This window comes from Oncorhynchus nerka, linkage group LG9a (assembly GCF_034236695.1).
Source record: "Oncorhynchus nerka isolate Pitt River linkage group LG9a, Oner_Uvic_2.0, whole genome shotgun sequence".
Classification (NCBI taxonomy): domain Eukaryota; kingdom Metazoa; phylum Chordata; class Actinopteri; order Salmoniformes; family Salmonidae; genus Oncorhynchus; species Oncorhynchus nerka.
Genome location: NC_088404.1, coordinates 15338154 through 15361094, shown reverse-complemented (window position 1 = coordinate 15361094; position 22941 = coordinate 15338154). Strand labels below are relative to the sequence as shown.

The following is a 22941-nucleotide window of genomic DNA, read 5'->3' as shown; positions in this document are numbered from 1 at the left end:
TTAAATTAATATAATGTAAAAAAAAATGTTTTATATATTATAACAAAAATATATTCTAATGTAGATTTAGCAACCTTTACCAATGCTCTTATTTGAGTGTTTCCCGCCAAAGGAGAAGGCTTCCACTCCGCGGCGCTCTTCTGAGGAAAAACTTGACAAAAACTGTTTTTAACGACCTAGCTGCCCAAAATGGGTTTTCTAAAGCAGTTGGATGTGGATAATTTTAAGTCTTGGCGAGGGAAGCAAGTAATTGGACCTTTTAAAAGGTTTAACTGTATTATTGGCACAAATGGATCCGGTAAGTTATCTTGAACTTTTGTTTTATCTTGATCAACTTGCTTGCTAGCTAACGTTAGCTTTGCAATGAACCCAATATGGGCTTGCTAAACTTGTCTGCGTTTTAGCATGGTGTGTAGTCACTGGCAATACCAGACAGGTAGTGGATAGTTCTGAAAATACGTTTCATACATACCTTGCTGGCATTTCACTTTGCAACATCTTTCCATAGGTAAGTCGAACGTGATGGATGCCCTGAGCTTCGTGATGGGGGAACGGGCAGCGACTCTCCGCGTGAAGCACACCAGGGACCTCATCCACGGAGCCCACATTGGCAAGCCGGTGTCCACCACGGCCAGCGTCACCATGCGCTACTGCGACGACAACGGAGAGGAGCTCAACTTCTGTAGGAGCATATCGGGTGAGTTGGATTGCATCGAAGGGCTAGTAACTATAGACTTATTTCATATGAGAAAACATTGTTATCTAGTGGACTCATGCCACGGCCGGCCCGCTCATTAGGCAGGGTTGATGACCCATCTCCCAAAAACAACACATAACACCTCACCTAATTTTGCCCTAAAACAATGACAATTTCTCTCAACCAGTGGCATATGGGTTTTAATGTGATCGCTGATGCCGCCCTTTGCTGCAGCACTCCACCAACATTCCGTCAAAAAATGTATCTTAATAACATAAATCATATAGCATAAATAGGATATAACATAAATCGTATTTGGATTTTTCTGTAGCCTACAGGCTGGAGATCAAATGTATGACAGTGTAATGAGATGGACACTTTCTACATCATACCGGTTTCTCCCTGATCAAATAGCTTAACCCAAATGGCACCCAATCAAATTCAACCATGCTCTGTCATGTTAACAAATAACATATTCTAAAAACTGGACAGGTCAAAGTAAAATGGACGATATGGAATGGACAATCACAAATGTTGTCCAAGAGTTTCACCCCATTGTCATGATCAGTGATTTCACGTTTGTCTCTGTCCATTTTTGACAAGCTGATCATAGCCTAAAATAAAATACTTCTGCATTTCCTGTTGAGTAAACACATTGCAAATAAGCTCACAATAACTCCTGATAAAGTTGGGTAGCTGATATTCAGAGCTTAAATAGCCCAATTGATTAGTCACAGGAATAAGGACTAACAAAGCCAATGTAACAGCTTGTTTTAAAAACTGTGGGCCTACTACATGGATAGGCATTCATAAAATTCCATTGCAGGCTGACATGGTAGGCTACACCCCAGTTTCGGGCGTCTGTTTTTGGTCCGGACCGGACTTTTTTGGTGCAGTCCGGACCCGCCTTGACTTCAACGTTCACGGACATTGATTTTGACCCGCCTTGATTTGGCCCAAACATAGACATCTATAAATTACATCTTTTCAACTTTCATTCAGAACCAAAAATGAGCCTGATTTCAATGTCCGGAAAAGACGCCTTTGCAACTTCCTATAAAATATGTATTTTAAACATCCCGAAAATACACATTTTCACCTTTAATTTAGAACCTAAATAGAACCTAACTTCAACGTCCGGAATGTCTTTTCAACGTTGTTTTACCTTCTGACCTGGTCTGTCTTATTCAGCAAATATTCTGTCCTGGTCTGTCTTATTCAGCAAATATTCTGTCCTGGTCTGTCTTATTCAGCAAATATTCTGTCCTGGTCTGTCTTATTCAGCAAATATTCTGTCCTGGTCTGTCTTATTCAGCAAATATTCTGTCCTGGTCTGTCTTATTCAGCAAATATTCTGTCCTGGTCTGACTTATTCAGCAAATATTTAGCAACATTTTTATCCAGTAGTGTATGTAAATAGTAGCTCAACTAATGATTGTGCTACTTTACTGTACTGTATGCACTAATGTTGTGTATCTTCCAGGGGACTCCTCTGAGTATCGCATCAATGGCAGACAAATCACCCTTGCCAAGTACACAGAGGAACTGGAGAAGATAGGCATTGTGACTAAAGCTAGAAACTGTCTGGTATTCCAGGTAAGCAAACACACACACACAACTGCTAGTATTTTATCATAATGTAGCTAATTACAGTGCCATTCATTAAAGTACATAAGAAATTCTGAGACAGTTTAATAGTGACCTCTGTTTTATATTTCCTGTGACTCCATACAGGGGGCGGTGGAGTCCATCGCCATGAAGAACCCCAAGGAGCGGACCAAGATGTTTGAGCGCATCAGCCAGTCTCTGGAGCTGTCTGATGACTATGACAGGAAGAAGGAGGCTCTGCAGAAGGCTAAAGAAGACACGCAGTTCCACTTCAACAAGAAGAGGACAGCCACCGCAGAGAAGAAGCAGGTCTCCTCAGAGAAAGTGGAGGTAGGATAAGAACACAGAGAGGGGATATTCTCCATTTATCTGGCATAAGACTTAACATAACACTGTCGTAACAGTTAGTAAATGACAACTTGCTTTTTACCCAGTCACATTAAATCATTACGACAATCTGGAAATGTGGTTAAAAGTCATGGAAAAGTTTTGGAATTTCAATTCACAATGTTTATTGCTCAATTCATGTATATGCTCTTAGGCTCCCGAGTGGCGCAGCGGTCTAAGGCACTGCATCGCAGTGCTAGAGGTGTCACTACAAACACCCTAGTTCAAATCCAGGCTGTATCACAACCGGCCGTGATTGGGAGTCCCGTAAGGCGGCGCACAATTGGCCCAGCGTCGTCCGGGTGTGGTCGGTGTAGGCCGCCATTGTAAATAAGAATTTGTTCTTATTAACTGACTTGCCAAGTTAAATAAAGGTTAAATAAATTTTAAAAATGAACCCTGTCCCTCTCTTCATCCTCAGGCCCAGAAGTACCAGGAGTTGGTGGACGACCTGAACCAGGGGAGGCTGCAGCTAAACCTGTTCCAGCTGTACCACAACCAGCAGGGCCTGAGTGCCCTGTCAAAGACCCTGAGGAAGAGACAGGAGGCTGTGGCCGGTCAGAAGACAGGACTGAATGGGTGGGAGCAGAGCATCAAGGCCCAGAAGAAAGAACATGGACGCTTTACCAGAGAGCTGCAGCAGATTGAGAAGGAGATCCGGTGAGTAGGAGTCAGGAGGGAGTGTGTGTAGAGAGAGGTGAGTGTGTTTATTACTAACTAAACTAACCTCTCCCCTAGTGGGCAGGAGCAGACCCTGTCCCTGCGTCGGTCCCAGTACATCAAGGCCAAGGTGAATACGGCCCACCACCTAAAGAAGGTAGATGATACCCGTGGGGCCCTGGAGAAGAGCCAGAGGATGGGTGCCAAGAAAGAGGAGGAGCTGGCTGAGTTCCATCAGGAGCTCCAGGAGCTGGAGAGGGCCTGGAGGGACTATGAGAGACATGCCCAGGAAGAGTTGACCGACCGGAAGGCTGACATACAGCTGGAGGAGGAACAGGTAATAAGAGAGACACCACAACACAACATAAAGAGAGACCTAAGACAACAACATAGCATGGCAGCAACACATGACAACACAGCATGGTAGCAACACAACATGACAACAACATGGTAGCAACAAAACATGGTACAAACATTATTGGGCACAGACAACAGCGCAAAGGCAAGAAGGTAGAGACAACAATACATCACGCGAAGTAACCACAACTGTCAGTAAGAGTGTCAATGATTGAGTCTTTGAATGAAGAAACTGTCCAGTTTGAGTGTTTTTTGCAGCTCATTCCAGTCGCTAGCTGCAGCGAACTGAAAAGAGGAGCGACCCAGGGATTTCAGCTTATGAAATATGGGACCAACACTTTACATGTTACGTTTATATTTTTGTTCAGTGTAGTTTAGGTCCATGTGCTATGTGTGTGTGTGTGTGTTTATTTATTTTTTTCACCTTTATTTAACCAGTTAGGCTAGTTGAGAACAAGTTCTCATTTACAACTGCGACCTGGCCAAGATAAAGCATAGCAGTGTGAACAGACAGCAACACAAAGTTACACATGGAGTAAACAATGAACAAGTCAATAACACAGTAGAAAAAAAAAAAAAGAGTCTATATACATTGTGTGCAAAAGGCATGAGGAGGTAGGCGAATAATTACAATTTTAGCAGATTAACACTGGAGTGATAAATGATCAGATGGTCATGTGCAGGTAGAGATACTGGTGTGCAAAAGAGCAGAAAAGTAAATAAATAAAAACAGTATGGGGATGAGGTAGGTAAATTGGGTGGGCTATTTACTGATGGACTATGTACAGCTGCAGCGATCGGTTAGCTGCTCAGATAGCAGATGTTTAAAGTTGGTGTGTGTGTATATTCTGTGTGTCTAGTTGGAGCGCTATAAGGAGCTGAAGGAGCTGGCCAGGAAGCAGGGGGCCCTCCTGTCCCAGCAGACTAAGAAGATGCACTGGGAGGTCAAGGCTGACCACCAGAAAATCGAGTTTGACCAGCGGAGGAAGAAAGAAGTGGAGGTAGGTACTAGAGAGTAAAGTGTGTTTGTGTGAAAACAGAAATTGGTGTTGACTTTCTCTGTGTATATAGGTAAGCATTAAGCACAGCCATACTCAGCTGGGGGACTTCACCAGGAGAGCAGATAAACTGGAGGAGTACACCAACACCTGCAAGTAAGTCATGTGTTGTGGTGTATGTTATTGGTTACTGATGAGTGAAAAAATAGATACAGTTGAAGTCGGAAGTTTACATACACCTTAGCCAAATACATTTAAACTCAGTTTTTCACAATTCCTGACAATTAATTCTCGTAAAAATTCTCTGTCTTAGGTCAGTTAGGGTCACCACTTTATTTTAAGAATGTGAAATGTCAGAATAATAGTAGAGAGAATGATTTATTTCAGATTCACATTCATCACATTCCCAGTGGGTCATAAGTTTACATGCACTCAATTAGTATTTGGTAGGATTGCCTTTAAATTGTTTAACTTGGGTCAAACATTTTGGGTAGCCTTCCACAAGCTTCCCACAATAAGTTGGGTGACTTTTGGCCCTTTCCTCCTGACAGAGCTGGTGTAACTGAGTCAGGTTTATAGGTCTTGCTTGCACATGCTTTTTCAGTTCTGCCCACAAATTTTCTATAGGATTGAGGTCAGGGTTTTGTGATGGTCACTCCAATACCTTGACTTTGTTGTCCTTAAGGCATTTTGCCACAACTTTGGAAGTTTGCTTGGGTTTATTGTCCATTTGGAAGACCCATTTGCGACCAAGTTTTAACTTGAAGAAGACTGATGTCTTGAGATGTTGCTTCAATATATCCACATATTGTTCTTCCTCATAATGCCATCTATTTTGTGAAGTGCACCAGTCCCTCCTGCAGCAAAGCAACCCCACAACATGATGCTACCACCCCCGTGTTTCACAGTTGGGATGGTGTTCTTCTGCTTGCAAGCCTCCCCCTTTTTCCTCCAAACATAACAATAGTCATTATGGCCAAACAGTTCTATTTTTGTTTCATCAGACCAGAGAACATTTCTCCCAAAAGTACGATCTTTGTACCCATGTGCAGTTGAAAACCGTAGTCTGGCTTTTTTATGGCGGTTTTGGAGCAATGGCTTCTTCCTTGCTGAGCGGCCTTTCAGGTTATGTCGATATAGGACTCGTTTTACTGTGGATATATATACTTTTGTATCCGTTTCCTCCAGCATCTTCACAAGGTCCTTTGCGGTTGTTCTGGGATTGATTTGCACTTTTCGCACCAAAGTATGTTCACCTCTAGGAGACAGAACGTGTCTCCTTCCTGAGCGGTATGATGGCTGCGTGGTCCCATGGTGTTTATACTTGCCTACTATTGTTTGTACAGATGAACGTGGTACCTTCAGGCGTTTGGAAATTGCTCCCAAGGATGAACCAGACTTGTGGAGGTCTGCAATTTATTTTCTGAGGTCTTGGCTGATTTCTTTTAATTTTCCTATGATGTCAAGCAAAGAGGCACTGAGTTTGAAGGTAGGCCTTGAAATACATCCACAGGTGCACCTCCGATTGACTCAAATGAGAAGCTTCTAAAGCCATGACATAATTTTCTGGAATTGTCCAAGCTGTTTAAAGGCACATTCAACTTAGTGTATGTAAACTTCTGACCCACTGGAGTTGTGATACAGTGAATTATAAGTGAAATATTCTGTCTGTAAACAATTGTTGGAAAAATGACTTGTGTCATGCACCAACTAGATGTCCTAACCGACTTGCCAAAACTATAGTTGGTTAACAAGAAATTTGTGTAGTGGTTGAAAAACTAGTTTTAATGATTCCAACCTAATTGTATGTAAACTTCCGACTTCAACTGTAGTTACATATCACAATATTATTTTGGACGATATATAAATACTTTGACTTCAAAGTCTTTTGGACAATTTTTAATAGATTTTTGCTAGGTAGCGCTAGTCGGCTGTGCCTGTGCCAAAACTCAGCTATTTTTGATCCTATAGTGTGTTCTCCATCTTCTTTTTAAATATTGAATCAACATGTTTTCAGCACTTATTTCCATGACTGATCAAACTCATTTTATAAGTCTATCTGCAGCAGACATATAGTGAGCAATATGTTTGGAACATCAAATTGCAATAAAAACTCAGTAACGAATCGCAATACATAGAATCATGAGAACTACGATACATATCGTATCGGCATCTAAGTATCGTGATAATGTCGTATTGGGAGGCCCCTGGCAATTCCCACCCCTATTGTATGTATGTGTTGCTGTTATTTTTTGAAGGAGAACACTACTTAAATACATTTGTCAGTGTTAAGCACCCCATTCTTTATAAAGCTTCTCTTGGCTGTGCTGACATACAAAACTACTGAGAGAGAGAACGAGAAGGAGAGAGAGATAGATAAGAGTGTGAAGGAGAGAGAGAAAAGGAAAGAGGGAGAAAGAAGGGAAAAGAGTGACAAACTGTATTTGTTTTTCTTCTGTTCAGGAGCTCTCTGGAGGAGTCTCGTCAGCAGGAGGAGGTGCTGTCTGCGGAACTGCAGAGAGGGAGGGTGAGGGGGGAGGAGGTGAACCAAGAGTTAGGGGAGGTACTGGGAGAGCTGCAGAACGCCAGGCTGGACAGCCAGGAGAGTAAGAGGCAGCAGCAACGCAACGAGGTCCTGGAAAACCTCCGCAGACTCTACCCTGACACACTGGTGAGACATCCCTGTCTCAATGCCACCAACACCTCATTAGATCAAACTGGGAAAATAAAATCTTCCATAGTGCACTCCCCCCTCATCCCTTATTGCAGTCATTTGAATGTGAGCTTGTAGGGATTGCCTTGGTAGCAACCTTGTTTAGGATCTCGTAGAATCTTGAGATATTTTAAGATCCTGTTACTAGTATCCAGTAAGATCTATCTAAAGGTCTCGTAGGATCTTCCAAAATCTTTGTCAGCATCCAGAGGAAGATTTCTGCCAGGGTGTATTTGTTCCTCTATTTCCCAGTTAGGTCGTCTGGTGGACCTGTGCAGCCCCATCCATAAGAAGTACCAGCTGGCCGTCACCAAGGTGTTTGGACGCTACATGAACGCCATAGTAGTGTCGTCAGAGAAGGTGGCTCGGGACTGCATCCGCTTTGTCAAAGAGGAGAGGGCCGAACCAGAAACCTTCTTACCCATAGATTACCTGGACGTGAGTCAGTGGACAAAGAAGTTGAGATTGTTTGTAGGCCTACTCCTTAATTTAAAAAACAACAAAACGGCAGCTCCGCTACATTTGCTATAAAGCTGAGGGATGGGGGATGGAGAAACACAACCAGAACTACCTAAAACTAACAACAGAGGCTTTGATTAACACACCCAACACACAAACCTCACTGAGGCTGTCCCATCTCCCTGTCCCTTCCCAGGTGAGCCCTCTGAATGAGCGGCTGCGCAGGGTGCGTGGAGCTAAGATGATGGTGGACGTGGTGCAGTGTTCCCCTACCGCTCCTCAGCTGAAGAAAGTCATCCAGTTTGTGTGTGGCAACGCTCTGGTCTGTGAGACACTCAAAGAGGCCAGAGCCATCGCCTTCGACGGGCCTGAGCGACTCAAGGTGAGTTAGTCAGTCATTCAGCTTGTTTGAGGGATTCAAGGAGATATATAGATCAGTAATTCTGTGCAGTCCGACTGCAATGTACAGTGGACAATCTCAAACATGCACAATTAGTCAGTCAACCAGCCAGCCAGTCAGAGTTCCCCCCCATCCACTTTACTGTGGTAGCACCCACCTCGATATTTTCCCCCAGACGGTGGCTCTGGACGGTACCATGTTCTCCAAGTCAGGGGTGATCTCTGGGGGCTCCAGCCACCTGCGGAGCAAGGCCCGGCGCTGGGACGAGAAGGACATGACCAAGCTGAAGGATCTCAAAGAACAGCTGACTGCAGAGCTACGTGTGAGTCTGGGTCTTTGCATACTTTCAGAATCTAGATTTTGAAAGTCTGGGAATCTAATACATTTTTTATTATTGTAAGTCTTGATTCTATAATATGCACTGCAAAACCGCAAACGTATTCTCTCTGGCTCAAGGAGTATAGTTTTTCTGACCAATTATCTGAGACAGTTCTTTATTTACACTTCCTGTGTCATGTGACAGGGTCTGGTGAAGCTGAAGCGTAAGGAGCCTGAGCTGAAACAGATCCAGTCTCAGGCTCAGGGGGTTCAGACCCGTCTGAAGTACTCCCACACTGAACTGGACACCCTCCGCAAGAAGAGCATTCCCAACTGCCACGCGGTAAACTACACTAACACTGTTACTGTAACTTACTCTGACTACACCATCTGCAAACCACCACTTCTACTTGAATTCAACATGCGTCTACTTATTTTTACTCCAAAAAGAGCATAGTAAACCATCAACAGTTTTTCAGCTTGGGTGATGTTTTTGAGTTTTGAAAATGTATGCATGCGCTCTACTGTAAGTCTCTCAATACTGTAAGAGTTTTCTCAATCTGTGGCCCATGTCGCGCACATCTCATGTCTTGACAACTTGCATGTCTCTCCCTTCAGGAGATGTCTCGCCTGGAGGCTGAGCTGGCCAACGTGGAGTCTCAGCTGGAGATGCAGAAAGAGAACATGGAGATCAAGGAGCTGGAGATGAAGAAGCTTCAAGACAGGATCAACCAGGTCAGGACGCACTGCTACCAAGACTATTTAGAATAATGTCTAAATTGGCAGGTAGCCTAGCGGTTAAAAGCATTGGGCTGGTAACCAAAAGGTTGTTGGTTTGAATCCCTGAGACGGCTAAGGGGAAAAAAACTGTCGATATGCCCTTGAGCAAGGCATTTAACTCTAATTTCTATCGTAAGTCGCTCTGGATAAGAGCATCCGCTAAATAGCAGACACCTGTTACTAGTGGCGTGTCATAGCTAACACAAACAACATCAAAGGTTTTACATCAATTAGCAGACGCTCTTATCCAGAGAGACTTACAATCGTGAGTGCATACATTTTAAAAACTCGAAAACATCGGCCCAAGACTGAAAAACTGTTGATGGCCTACTATGCTCTTGTTGGAAAAGAAGAAAGTAGACATGTTGAAGTCAAGTGGGAATTGAACCCAACACTTCAAAGTGGGAAGTGCCATGCTCTACCAACTGAGCCACGTGGGACTATACTTTCACATAATTTAGCAGACACTCTTATCCAGAGAGATTTACAGGAACAACGTGCCCTGGATCAAGATCACATTAACAGATTTTAAACGTTGTCTGCTTGGGGATTCGAACCAGTGACCTTTTGATTCCCGGCCAAACGCTCTAACCGCTAGGTTACCTGCCGCACTACCAAATATTTGTAGTATGTCACTGCCATAGAGTAGGAACGTTATGCCTACTATGTCTAGGGGAACCAGGTTCGTGGTCATGTTGTTGTTATTGTTCTGTGTTCAGATGGAGGACGTGGTGTTCTCAGACTTCTGTGCTGAGATAGGAGTGGCCAACATCAGGGAGTATGAACAGGAGCATCTCAAACAGCAGCAGGATGTAGACAGGAAACGGTATTGGACTGGACCTCCCCACATTACATACAGTACATATGGTCTATGGAACGATGATGCTAACAAGTTTATATGGACTGATTGTACAGTATGCTTGTTCTTATACGGTGTACAGTGCATTCGGAAAGTGTTCAGACCCCTTGACTTTTTCCACATTTTGTTACATTACAACCTTATTCTAAAATGTATTTTTTTAAATCCCCTCAATCTACACACAATACCTCATAATGACAAAACAAAAACAGGTTTTTAGAAATTTTAGCAAATGTATTAAAGATAAAAAATGGAAAAATCACATTTACATAAGTATTCAGACCCTTTACTCAGTACTTTGTTAAAGCACCTTTAGCAGCAATTACAGCCTCGAGTCTTATTGGGTATGATGCTACAAGCTTGGCACACCTGTATTTGGAGAGTTTCTCCCATTATTCTCTGCGGATCCTCTCAAGCAATGTCAGGTTGCACGGGAAGCGTCGCTGCACAGCTATTTTCAGGTCTCTCCAGAGATGTTTGATCGAATTTAAGTCCGGGCTGTGGCTGGGCCACTCAAGGACATTCAGAGAAATGTCCCGAAGCCACTCCTGTGTTGTCTTACATGCTGAACAGACCGGACACGTCGCGTGCGCGAGCGGCGCAAATCCATGTTATTCAATTATTGCACCCACACTGCTCGTCTGCGATGCCAAGGGCTAAAATAGAAGTAATTCCTATTTCTGACGCAGATCACGCTGCAAGTCCTGCCTCTCCTCATTGGTTTATAGAAGCAGGTACCCACGTGCCATCTCCTCATTGGTTTATAGAAGCAGGTACCCACGTGCCATCTCCTCATTGGTTTATAGAAGCAGGTACCCACGTGCCATCTCCTCATTGGTTTATAGAAGCAGGTACCCATGTGCCATCTCCTCATTGATTATACCCACGTGGGTGATTGAAAGACAAAATGTTTTGCCTATCGTTGTGGTGAAAGTGTAGATGCCAATCACCATATAAATTCAAAGATGAAAAGGCCTGGGAGGAGAGCATAATAGTACCACCACCATGCTTCACCGTATGGATGTAGCCAGGTTCCATACATGACACTTGGCATTCAGGCCAAAGAGTTCAATCTTGGTTTTATCAGATCAGAGAATCTTGTTTCTCATGGTCTGAGAATCCTTCAGATGCCTTTTGGCAAACTCTAAGTGGGCTGTCATGTGCCTTTTACTGAGGAGTGACTTCTGTCTAGCCATTCTACCATAACGGCCTGATTGATGGAGTGCTGCAGAGGTGGTTGTTCTTCTGGAAGGTTCTTCCATCTCCACAGAGGAACTCTGGAGCTCTGTCAGAGTGACCATCGGGTTCTTGGTCACCTCCTTGACCAAGGCACTTCTGCTCCAATTGCTCAGTTTGGCCAGGCGGCCAGCTCTAGGAAGAGTCTTGGTGGTTCCAAACTTCTTCCATTTAAGAACGGAGGACACTTTGTTCTTAAATGTTTTGGTACCCTTCTCCAGTTCTGTGCCTCGTAACTAAATGTGGCAAAAGTCAAGGGGTCTGAATACTTTCCGAATGCACTGTGTATTGTTCGCAAATATTATTATATTTTTTTCTGGCCATCTCCTCTCCCACATCTCTTTTCTGTCACTGCCTGAGTGTAATCAACCCCCCTCTCTTTTCCCACCCCTCTCCTAGGTTGGAGTTTGAGTCTCAGCGGACCTGTCTGAAGGCCCAGCTGGAGTATGAACAGGGTCAACTGGAGCAGCAGAGGAAGAAGATGAAGAAACTAGAGGAGACCATCGCCAAGGAGCAGTGCAGAGTGGAAGAACAGAAGCAGGCAAAACATACCTCCTCTCCTCCGTTCTCTCCTTTTCTCAACTTCTGTAACGGTTTTCTATTGGTGAAGGAGAGTCGGACCAAACTGCAGCGTGTAGATTTCGATCCATGTTTAATAAAACAACGTAACACGAATCAAAATACAAACTCGAACAAAACAATAAACGTAATGAAAACCGAAACAGCCTAAACTGGTGCAAACTACCACAGAATAAGGACATCAAGACACTAAGGACAATCACCCACAATACAACCAAAGAATATGGCTGCCTAAATATGGTTCCCAATCAGAGACAACGATAAACACCTGCCTCTGATTGAGAACCACTCCAGACAGCCATAGACTTTCCTAGAACACCCTACTAAGCTACAATCCCACTAACATACACACCAAAACCCCCAGACAAAACACACCACAATAGAAAAACTCCATGCCACACCCTGGCCTGACCCAATACATGAAGAAAAACACAAAATACTTAGACCAGGGCGTGACAGAACCCCCCCCCCTAAGGTGCGGACTCCCGAACGCACCTCAAAACAAATAGGGAGGGTCCGGGTGGGCGTCTGTCCATGGTGGCGGTTCCGGCGCGGGACGTGGACCCCACTCAATAAATGTCTTAGTCCCCTCTCCTCGCGTCCCTGGATAGTCCACCCTCGCCGCCGACCATGGCCTAGTAGTCCTCACCCAGAACCCCACTGGACTGAGGAGCAGATCGGGACTGAAGGACAGCTCGGGACTGAGGCAGCTCGGGAGTGAGAGAAAGCTCGGGAGTGAGAGAAAGCTCGGGAGTGAGAGGAAGCTCGGGAGTGAGAGGAAGCTCGGGAGTGAGAGGAAGCTCGGGAGTGAGAGGAAGCTCGGGAGTGAGAGGAAGCTCAGGAGTGAGAGGAAGCTCAGGCAGGTAGATAAATCTACCAGATCCTGGCTGGCTGGTGGTCTCAGCAGATCCTGGCTGACTGACAGATCCTGGCTGACTGGTGCTACTGGCAGATCCTGGCTGACTGGCAGATCCTGGCTGACTGGCAGATCCGGAAGAGTCTGGCTGACTGGCAGATCTGGAAGAGTCTGGCTGACTGGCAGATCTGGAAGAGTCTGGCTGACTGGCAGATCTGGAAGAGTCTGGCTGACTGGCAGATCTGGAAGAGTCTGGCTGACTGGCAGATCTGGAAGAGTGGCTGACTGGCAGATCTGGAAGAGTCTGGTTGACTGGCAGATCTGGAAGAGTCTGGCAGACTGACGGCGCTGGGCAGACTGGCGGCGCTGGGCAGACTGGCGACGCTGGGCAGACTGGGAGCACTGGCGACGCTGGGCAGACTGCCGACGCTGGGCAGACTGGCGGCGCTGGGCAGACTGGTGGCGCTGGGCAGACTGGGAGCACTGGCGGCGCTGGGCAGACTGGGAGCACTGGCGGCGCTGGGCAGACTGGCGACGCTGGGCAGACTGGCGGCGCTGGGCAGACTGGGAGCACTGGCGGCGCTGGGCAGACTGGAGGCTCCGGCAGCGCAGGAGAGGAGACAGGCTCTGGCTGCGCTAAACAGGCGGGAGGCTCCGGCAGCGCAGGAGAGGAGACAGGCTCTGGCTGCGCTAAACAGGCGGGAGGCTCCGGCAGCGCAGGAGAGGAGACAGGCTCTGGCTGCGCTGAACAGGCGAGGCGCACTGAAGGCCTGGTGCGTGGTGCTGGAACTGGATCGAGGACACGCACAGGAAGCCTGGTGCGGGGAGCTGCTACCGGAGGACTAGAGTGGAGGTGGCACAGAATGGGCTAGACCGTGAAGGCGTACTGGAGATCTTGAGAGCAGTGTTGGCACAGGACGTGTAAGGCTAGGGATGTGCACAGGAGGCCTGGTGCGTGAGGCTGGCACCAACTTCACCAGCCGACTAACACGCACCTCAGGACGAGTATGGAGCGCTAACCCAGGTGCCATCAAATCCCTGACACGTTCCGTCGGTCGAATTCCATGCAAAAAGCACCAACACAGCAACTCCCTCATTTCTCTCTCCTCCAATTTCCCCATTAACTCCTTCACAGTCTCTGTTTCGCTCACCTCCAACACCGGCTCTGGTTCTGGTCTCCTCCTTGGCTCCTCACGATAAACAGGGAGAGTTGGCTCAGGTCTGACTCCTGACTCTGCCACACTCTCCCTTAGCCACCCCCCAAGAAATTTTTGGGGCCGATTCTCAGGCTTACGTCCGCGTCGCCGTGCTGCCTCCTCATATCTGCGCCTCTCAGCTTTCACCGCCTCCAGTTCCTCCTTGGGGCGGCGATATTCTCCAGCCTGAGCCCAGGGTCCTTCTCCGTTTAGGATTTCCTCCCATGTCCAGAAATCCTTATAGCGCTTCTCCTCTTTGGGCTGCTCCTGCCTGTTGACACGCTGCTTGGTCCGTTGGTGGTGGGTGATTCTATAACGGTTTTCTATTGGTGAAGGAGAGTCGGACCAAACTGCAGCGTGTAGATTTCGATCCATGTTTAATAAAACAACGTAACACAAATCAAAATACAAACTCAACAAACCCATAAACGTAATGAAAACCGAAACAGCCTAAACTGGTGCAAACTACCACAGAATAAGGACATCAAGACACTAAGGACAATCACCCACAATACAACCAAAGAATATGGCTGCCTAAATATGGTTCCCAATCAGAGACAACGATAAACACCTGCCTCTGATTGAGAACCACTCCAGACAGCCATAGACTTTCCTAGAACACCCTACTAAGCTACAATCCCACTAACATACACACCAAAACCCCCAGACAAAACACACCACAATAGAAAAACTCCATGCCACACCCTGGCCTGACCCAATACATGAAGAAAAACACAAAATACTTAGACCAGGGCGTGACAACTTCCCTCTCATGTTATCTCCTTTCTTGTCCCTTCATACATCCCTTCCTTCCCTTTTCCCATCAGCTTCTCAAATCCTCCTCTAAAATCACACAGAATGTAATCCCAGTGTTGTGTTGTTCTCTTGTGTCTCCGCTAGGAGGAAGAGAAGCTGCTGGTGGTGATGGAAGAGAGTCAATCTAAAGTGTTGGATCTGAAGAATCATCTGCTGGGGAAGAAGACCCAGGCTTTTGACTCTAAGGCCCAGGTGGACCAAACGATGAAGAGCCTTCAGGAGAGCTCCAGGTACTACTGACTGTGGCTGTTCTGCTGTCAGTTATTTTTGTCCAGTGTATCAAATCGATTGCAGGTCACTTCACTGGTCTCATCGCCCTCTCTAAAAGCTGATCTTCTCCTCTCGCCGCCCGATCCCTCTTCATTTTCTGTTTTCTCTTTATCTCCCTCCCCCTTCTCTTCTTCCTTTCTCTGTCCCCTCTCCATTGTCTAACCCTTCTCCCCACCAGAGAGCAGGTGAAGCTGCAAAGGGAGGTTATCTCAGCTGAGACAGCCCTGGAGCAGTTGAGGATCTGGAAACACAACCTGCTGCTAGGTTGTAAGATCCAGGGCCTGCCCATCACGCTGCTGTCTGGCAGCTTGGACGAGATCAGTGAGGTGCAGGTAGGACAGACTAGAGACCACAGGAGGTTGGTAGCATGTTAATTGGGGAATACGGGCTCGTCGTAATGGCTGGAGCGAAATAAATGTTTTTTATATGTTTGATGCAGTTCCATTTGCTCCGTTCTAGCCATTATTATGAGCTTTCCTCCCCTCAGTAGCCTCCACTATCAAAGACAGAGTGGGGGGGGGGCATAGACCATGGTAGTGTACAGTAGGGCTGTAAAATCCAGGACCTGCCCAGATGACGGGCTGTGTTCACGTTCTCCTTGTACTGAATGTGTATTGTGTACTTGGATGTACAGTTGTTTACCTCTCATATGTGTAATTCAAATTCACTATCGGGGGAGAATAAAGTTCTCTCTCTCTCTTATGTCTGATTGACTGATCTTGCCTTGCCAGCTGGACTCAGAGTCACTCACAGAGAGCACCTGCACCACTATGGACATCTACGAGAGAGAGGCGCTGATGGTCATCGACTACTCTGGCCTGGGAGCTGAGCTGAAGGTAGACCTCATTAATCAATCATCACTCAATACAGTATCCCTTCTCAGTCTCTTAGCTTTAAGAACTGATCAATATCATACAGTTAATGTACTATATTCACCCCAGAGGACAGTTATGTATCTAACGTTATGCTGTCCAAACCTGTGTGTGTGTCTTTATGTCCAACAGGATCTTGCAGGGGAGGAGGTGGACCCCCAGGTAGAGCGTCTTAAGGAGACAGTGTCCTCTCTAGAGGGGGTCCTACAGCGCTCCACAGCCCCCAACCTTAAAGCCCTGGAGAAAATGAGGGTGGTCAAGGACAAATTCCAGGGGGTGGTGGACGGTACAAAGTGCAGAAACACACCTAAATACACCAACTGTATAGTGGCGACACACACCTCAATACACAAACGCTATCGCTTTACTTGTCTTGGTGAGTGTATTGTGGGAACCCATTGAGGGCCCTAAAAAGTTCAAACCCAGAGGAAACAGGTTTTAGTGACAAACTTTTAAGATGCTAGAGTGGCATATTTCAAATGCATTGCAGCATTTCTTCTCCCAATACCACGGTGGGACCTAACTTTTTAGTGCCTACAGATCTTTGATCGACATACATTTTAAATAGCCAGTTTAAAAAAGCCATATTCAGTGAGGTTCCATACATTTAAAAAAACTTGACAGGTATAACACAATAAAGTGAATCACTTTTTTCTGTTGTGGTCCCTTAAAGTTCATGGTGCAATACATATCTGTGTGTGTGTATGGCTCAATGATGTTCATCTGATTGCCTCTGTCTCCCTCTGTGTGCTCCAGCGTTTGATGCCAGCACCAAGGCAGCCAGAAGGAGTAACCAGGAGTTTGAGCAGGTTAAAGCCAAACGCTTCAGACTCTTCAGTCAGTGCTTTGAACACGTCTCTGTCGTCATCGACCAGATCTACAAACAACTGTGCAGGAACACCAGCGCTCAGGTGTGAAGGCTTTACTCATACAGAAACACTTGTACACACACACCTGAAAGCAATCTTCATACTACTGTGTAATAGACGCACTTATCGGGTTTGTGGATGTGTGTGTGTAACAGGGTCTGCAAAAGGTGCTTGAGGTGCTTAAAGTACTTCCATTTGGAGTACCTTGAAAATCTGACATTTTCTCAAGTAGGTACTTCAAAAGTACTTCATTTCAAATGAGAGGAGAACATGAGCAAATACGTTTCTGAAAAATATCAGAAAAATGTATTGGTCTTGCAAATTAATTTCCAGGCAGACTACTGAGTTTTATTTCTTCACGTGTTTCGCGCTGTGGTTGCCAGGTGAGCTCACTCATTCAACCCACACTGCCACTGAGCCAGGCAGTGACAGAACTGGCTGATTAGGCACAGCCAAAAGTCACATTGATAGCTAAAATGCCGGGCAATTGTAGATACAATCCTGCCTTTTGTGCTAATGGAACATTTCTGGGATCTTTTATTTATCACACCAACAATAAGAAGAGACTTGCTTTGGCCAAGAAACACAAGCAATAGACATTAGACCTGTGGAAATCTGTCCTTTGGTCTGATGAGTCCAAATTTGAAAATGTTGTTTCCAACCGCTGTGTCTTTGTAAGACGCAGAGTAGGTGAACAGATGATCTCTGCATGTATGGTTCCCACTGTGAAGCATGGAGAAGGAGGTGTGATGGTGTGGGGGTGCTTTGCTGGTGACACTGCCAATTATTTATTTAGAATTCAAGGCACAGCTAACCAGCATGGCTACTACAGCATTCTGCAGCGATACGCCATCCCATCCGGTTTGCGCTGAGTGGGACTATCATTTGTGTTTCAAGAGGACAATGACCCAACACACCTCCAGGCTGTGTAAGGGCTATTTGACCAAGAAGGAGAGTGATGGAGTGCGGCATCAGATGACCTGGCCTCCACAATCACCCGACCTCAGCCCAACTGAGATGGTTTGGGATGAGTTGGACCGCAGAGTGAAGGAAAAGCAGCCAACAAGTGCTCAGCATATGTGGGAACTCCTTAAAGACGGTTGAAAAAACATTCCAGGTGAAGCTGGTTGAGACAATGCCAATCGTGTGCAAAGCTGTCATCATGCCAAAGGGTGGCTACTTTGAAGAATTTTAAATATATTTGTATTTGTTTAACACTTTTTTGGTTACTACATGATTCCATATGTGTTATTTCATAGTTTTGACGGCGTCCCTATTATTCTACAATGTAGAAAATAATAAAAATACAGAAAAACCTGAGTAAGTGTGTCCAAAATGTTGACAGGTCCTGTAGTTTACCCACCTTTATTTACCACTACATCACTGAAACCAACCAATCCGCACCGTGTAATGTGCAAAAAATGCGTCCAAGTTTGACGTTGCGAGCATGGGTGAATCGGCCCTGAAGCGCCACCTGAAGGGGGAAAGACAACACTGCTTCCTGCGCTGGCGCCACTTCTACATTATGGAGGTTTTTGGCAATTGCCTCATTCACAGGGTGCCTGCGATATTCAAGCGGCAGCCATGCTCCTGCCATTCTGGTGGCTGATCACATGCCGTTTTCCTCACTGCCCACTCGCCCTTCTCCCGACTGGCGACACTAAAGCTGCCAGTTGGAAGCAAGATGCTTTTTTGTAGCTATTAAGTAGTAGATTCCCAAATGGACAATAAATACAGTCATTAAGTTGGAATTGTGTAGTAATGTGAATAGGACATGTGTTCACCAGTAGGCGTGTCCCAAAACTCTGCTCATCACTACTCAAATTACAACACCATCATTACTGACTCCTGTATGTAATAAATAAGTAGTGAAACACGTATTATTGAGAGGCACTTCTAAGGTAGTGATGACTAGTAAGTTAGTTCGTTGTTTTCATGAGGTTGTGGCGATATACAGCCATCTGGTGGTGACTAGAAACAATTGCATAATAGGAAGTATTACAAATTGATGGTCCTTGAAAATAAATATTAGTGCTTGAAAAAGTCCTTGAATTTGACTCACCACTGTCTGTACGAACCCTGGTGTAATGTATGGGTGTGTATATGCCTGAATGTGTGCTGCTCCTTCCAGGCCATTCTGAGTGCTGAGAACCCAGATGAGCCCTACCTGGATGGCATCAATTACAACTGTATTGCTCCTGGGAAACGCTTCATGGCCATGGACAACCTGTCTGGAGGAGAGAAGGCCATCGCTGCCCTGGCTCTGGTGTTCGCAATACACAGGTGAGAGAGAAAGAGAAAAGGTTCATGGCCATGGACAGCCTGTGGAGGGGAGAAGGCCATCGCTGCCTTGGCTTTGGTTTTGCCATACACAGGTGAGAGAGAGAGAAGTTCATGGCTGTGGACAACCTTTCTGGAGGAGAGAAGGCCATCGCTGCTCTCGTGTTGGCTTTACACAGCTAACACACACAGCAGACATGAGATATGCCCATCAGTATTTTTATTTATTTTTTATTTTAACTAGGCAAGTCAGTTAAGAACAAATTCTTATTTTCAATGATGGCCTAGGAACAGTGGGTTAACTGCCTGTTCAGGGGCAGAACAACAAATTTGTACTTTGTCAGCTCGTGGATATGAACTTGCAACCTTTCGGTTACCAGTCCAACGCTCTAACCACTAGGGTACCCTATAGCACTGAACCACTGTCTGATGTTTGTGTTTTCTCAATCAGCTTCCGTCCAGCTCCGTTCTTTGTCCTGGATGAGGTTGATGCAGCCCTGGACAACACCAATATTGGCAAAGCAAGTTGACATTTTAATTGTGATTAAATATGGGCTGTAGCTACGAATATGGCAATACAGCTGACCTGTCTGTCTCTGTGGATGCAGGTGACCAGCTTTATCAGGGAGCAGTCGAGAGAGAGCCTCCAGATCATCGTCATCTCTCTGAAGGAGGAGTTCTACTCTAGAGCTGACGCTCTGCTAGGGGTCTACCCTGAGGTACAGTACCAAAACACCTTTATTCCAGACCATCTTTCTCTCGCGGCCTGGTTCTGCTGCCTCTTTCTCGTCTCTCCTTGCCTTCTTCCCAAAACACCAAAGAAGAACCTAGGTTGCTTTCCTCCAATGTGTCTTGAGAAGGAGGCGAGGATATCAGTCCCTGTGACTTAACTGTCTTTCTTTTTCTCTCAGTTTAACGAGTGCATGTTCAGCCGCATGCTGACGCTGGACCTAAGTCCCTATCCCCTGAACGAAGAGAACGGAACAGAGAGAGAGAAGGAGATGTAAAGAAAGAAAGAACGAACAATCAAAGATATACTTCATTGGCCTGATGTGATAGACCCTGACAGCTGATTTCCTGTTTCTCTTGGGATAGTACTAAACCAATCTTCAATTGATTGCCAAAAGAATTCACCTAAAATGTTTGTTTATTAATGTTAATATATTGCTTGTTACGTTGATTTTTATTCCGGAGGTTTGAGGATGTTGTACTCCCTCTCAATATTTTTCTATCATTGTTTAGCTTGAAGCATTTTAATATACCAGGGTTCGATTTCACTGTTTTACTTTATATTTCATATAAATCGTTTCCTCTTTATATTGTCTTTGTGTTCTTTTGGACTGAATTATCTATTCATCATTACAACCCAAAATCCCTGTAAATCACACAGATCAAATGGCATTGTGCAATGTGAATAGTGGATAACAGGTGGCAGCAGTGTGCCAGTTTAGGAGCTGTAACAAGGCTTTTCAAATATACCATGTTATTACAGGTCAATGAGGACTTCTGATTACAACCATTTTTTAAATGTAAAAACCAGCCTACTTTAAATATGCAGAAGTGGTTTGGCTGAACCTTTCCACTATATACCACATCCACAGTCAAAATTGGCTAGATGGTAATAATTCATGAAAACAAAAATGCTTTTTGGTATTAATTTAGGGTTAGGCATAAGGTTAGCAGTGTGGCTAAGGTTAGGTTTAAAACAATTATGTATACTAACCCTGGATTGCTGATGCAATGTATAGGCCACTGAGAATCTGAAGCCAACGTTCACCCATACTGGCAATCCCCAGTAGAAGCAGTCCTCCATAGGAATGTTCAAAGGACAAAATTACTTGTATTTAAAATGTGTTTTTTTTTGTAGTGGTGAAAGTAACATTAGTACTCTTTTTAAAAAATACTTGAAGGCGAATATATTTATATATTTTTTTATTTGTATGTTTAGCTCACATAATAATTTAAAAGTATGCATTAAGGTGTCTGTAATAATTCAAACATGTCAAAATATAATCTAGACATGAATGTATGCATTTCTATACCTTCCAACATATTTTTTACAATGGAGGAGTACGGTTGCTAACTTCCCTTGGCTCATAATTTGGACCGACGACAAAGATGGCCGCAGGGATTCCCCAAGGGCATAAAGCGAGGGTAAATGGAGGAGGGTGTGTCTTTTAGGAGTTTAAAACGTGTGTGGAATGCAGCCTCCCTTTAAAATGTGATTTTAAACCAAATTGTAATGTGATATTGTACCCCCTAGCTCGATTGTCTATTGTTTGTAATATATGTATGCTTGTGTTCCCTCATGTGCTTTATGTATTGATTTGATATTAATAAAAATAATTTTAAAAAGTGATTTTAAACCAGTAATCTGTATAAACCCAGGATGACTAATTTAGCCATCTTTCTAACAAGCAGTGAGTGTACAATTATTTTCAATCCGGGTCCTGAAATACCCCATAATTCAATTTGCGATGATTGTACATCCACTAAGAAAAGTCAGACAAAACTCAAAACCAACATTAATATGGAGAAGTCAACATACAAGTGTAAGTAAAAACAAATGTAAATAAGTTAGAAATTGTAAAAGTAATTATGTTTTTGTTTGGTTAGCTTTTGGAAACGTTATCTTGCACATATACCCTGACATCACACTTATGCATTGCCATTTTCGATTTACCTGATATATTCGGATTGGCTAACATTCGATGTCTGCAGCGGCGTTGTCTTCTAGCCAAGATATGAAATGCAATCATAGTTGACTAGCGCATATAAACACACACAGCAGCTACCTGTGGTTCCACGATGACTGAAAACACCACCGTAGGATGAATGAAGTGATACATTTCCGGGGCAAAAGCGGTCCATTTAAAATGAATTTATTCTTCCCTTGCCCTGCAAGTGTCAATTTGTCAGACACCATGATACATCATCAGAAGTGTCCACTTTATTTGAGGGGAGAGGGTGTGACTTTTAAGTGTTTGCAATGCAGCCTTTCTCTTGGGGGAATCAGTTTAAATTTAAGATGCTTTATTGGTGTCACGTTCTGACCTTAGTTCCTTTGTGATGTCTTTGTTTTAGTATGGTCAGGGCGTGAGTTGGGTGGGCAGTCCATGTTCTTTTTTCTATGATTTGGTATTTCTGTGTTTGGCCTGGTATGGTTCTCAATCAGAGGCAGCTGTCAATCGTTGTCCCTGATTGAGAACCATACTTAGGCAGCCTGTTTTCACCCTTGAGTTGTGGGTGATTATACTTTATGTTTAGTGTGGTTTGCACCTGACGGAGCTGTTTCGGTTCGATATTGTTCAGTTAAAATAAATAACATGAACAAGTACCACGCTGCGCTTTGGTCCTCGCCTTCCACCGACGACCGTTACAATTGGCATGGGAAACATATGTTTACGTTGCCAAAGCGAATGAAATAGATAAAACAAAAGTGAAATGTTAATAAAATGTACAGTAAATCTTCAACTGTTTTCGAATTCTTTGTGGGTGTGTAATCTGAGGGAAATATGTCTCTAATAGGGTTGGAAATTTAACAGTAAATTTCCAGAATTTTTCCATGGGAAGTTAAGCCTGGGAATTTTGGGAATTTTGCTTAAATTCATCAAATGTTAGCTTATAACAGTGAACCTTTTTTTGTGGGGTACGCATAAGGCAATTCTAGGTCTTGTGGCCTATTTTGATATAACTAATCCCCAATACAATGGAATTGCAACCCTCTGCAT

General features: G+C 44.6%; 1 protein-coding gene across 1 annotated transcript; it reads left to right on the top strand.

Annotated features, from left to right (window-relative positions):
• The first annotated feature begins 136 nt into the window (after positions 1-136).
• smc1b (structural maintenance of chromosomes 1B) lies at positions 137-20527 on the top strand. The gene is made up of 25 exons (XM_065022356.1): positions 137-298; positions 509-697; positions 2181-2293; positions 2432-2635; positions 3114-3352; positions 3431-3689; positions 4570-4710; positions 4781-4863; positions 7171-7378; positions 7673-7858; positions 8076-8261; positions 8455-8601; positions 8803-8940; positions 9216-9332; positions 10097-10203; positions 11872-12013; positions 15004-15149; positions 15368-15521; positions 15921-16025; positions 16194-16347; positions 16818-16972; positions 19062-19213; positions 19662-19731; positions 19819-19929; positions 20122-20527. The coding sequence occupies exons 1-25, from the start codon at positions 190-192 to the stop codon at positions 20215-20217; spliced, it is 3711 nt and encodes a 1236-aa protein (XP_064878428.1). The 5' UTR covers positions 137-189; the 3' UTR covers positions 20218-20527.
• Positions 20528-22941: the final 2414 nt, after the last annotated feature.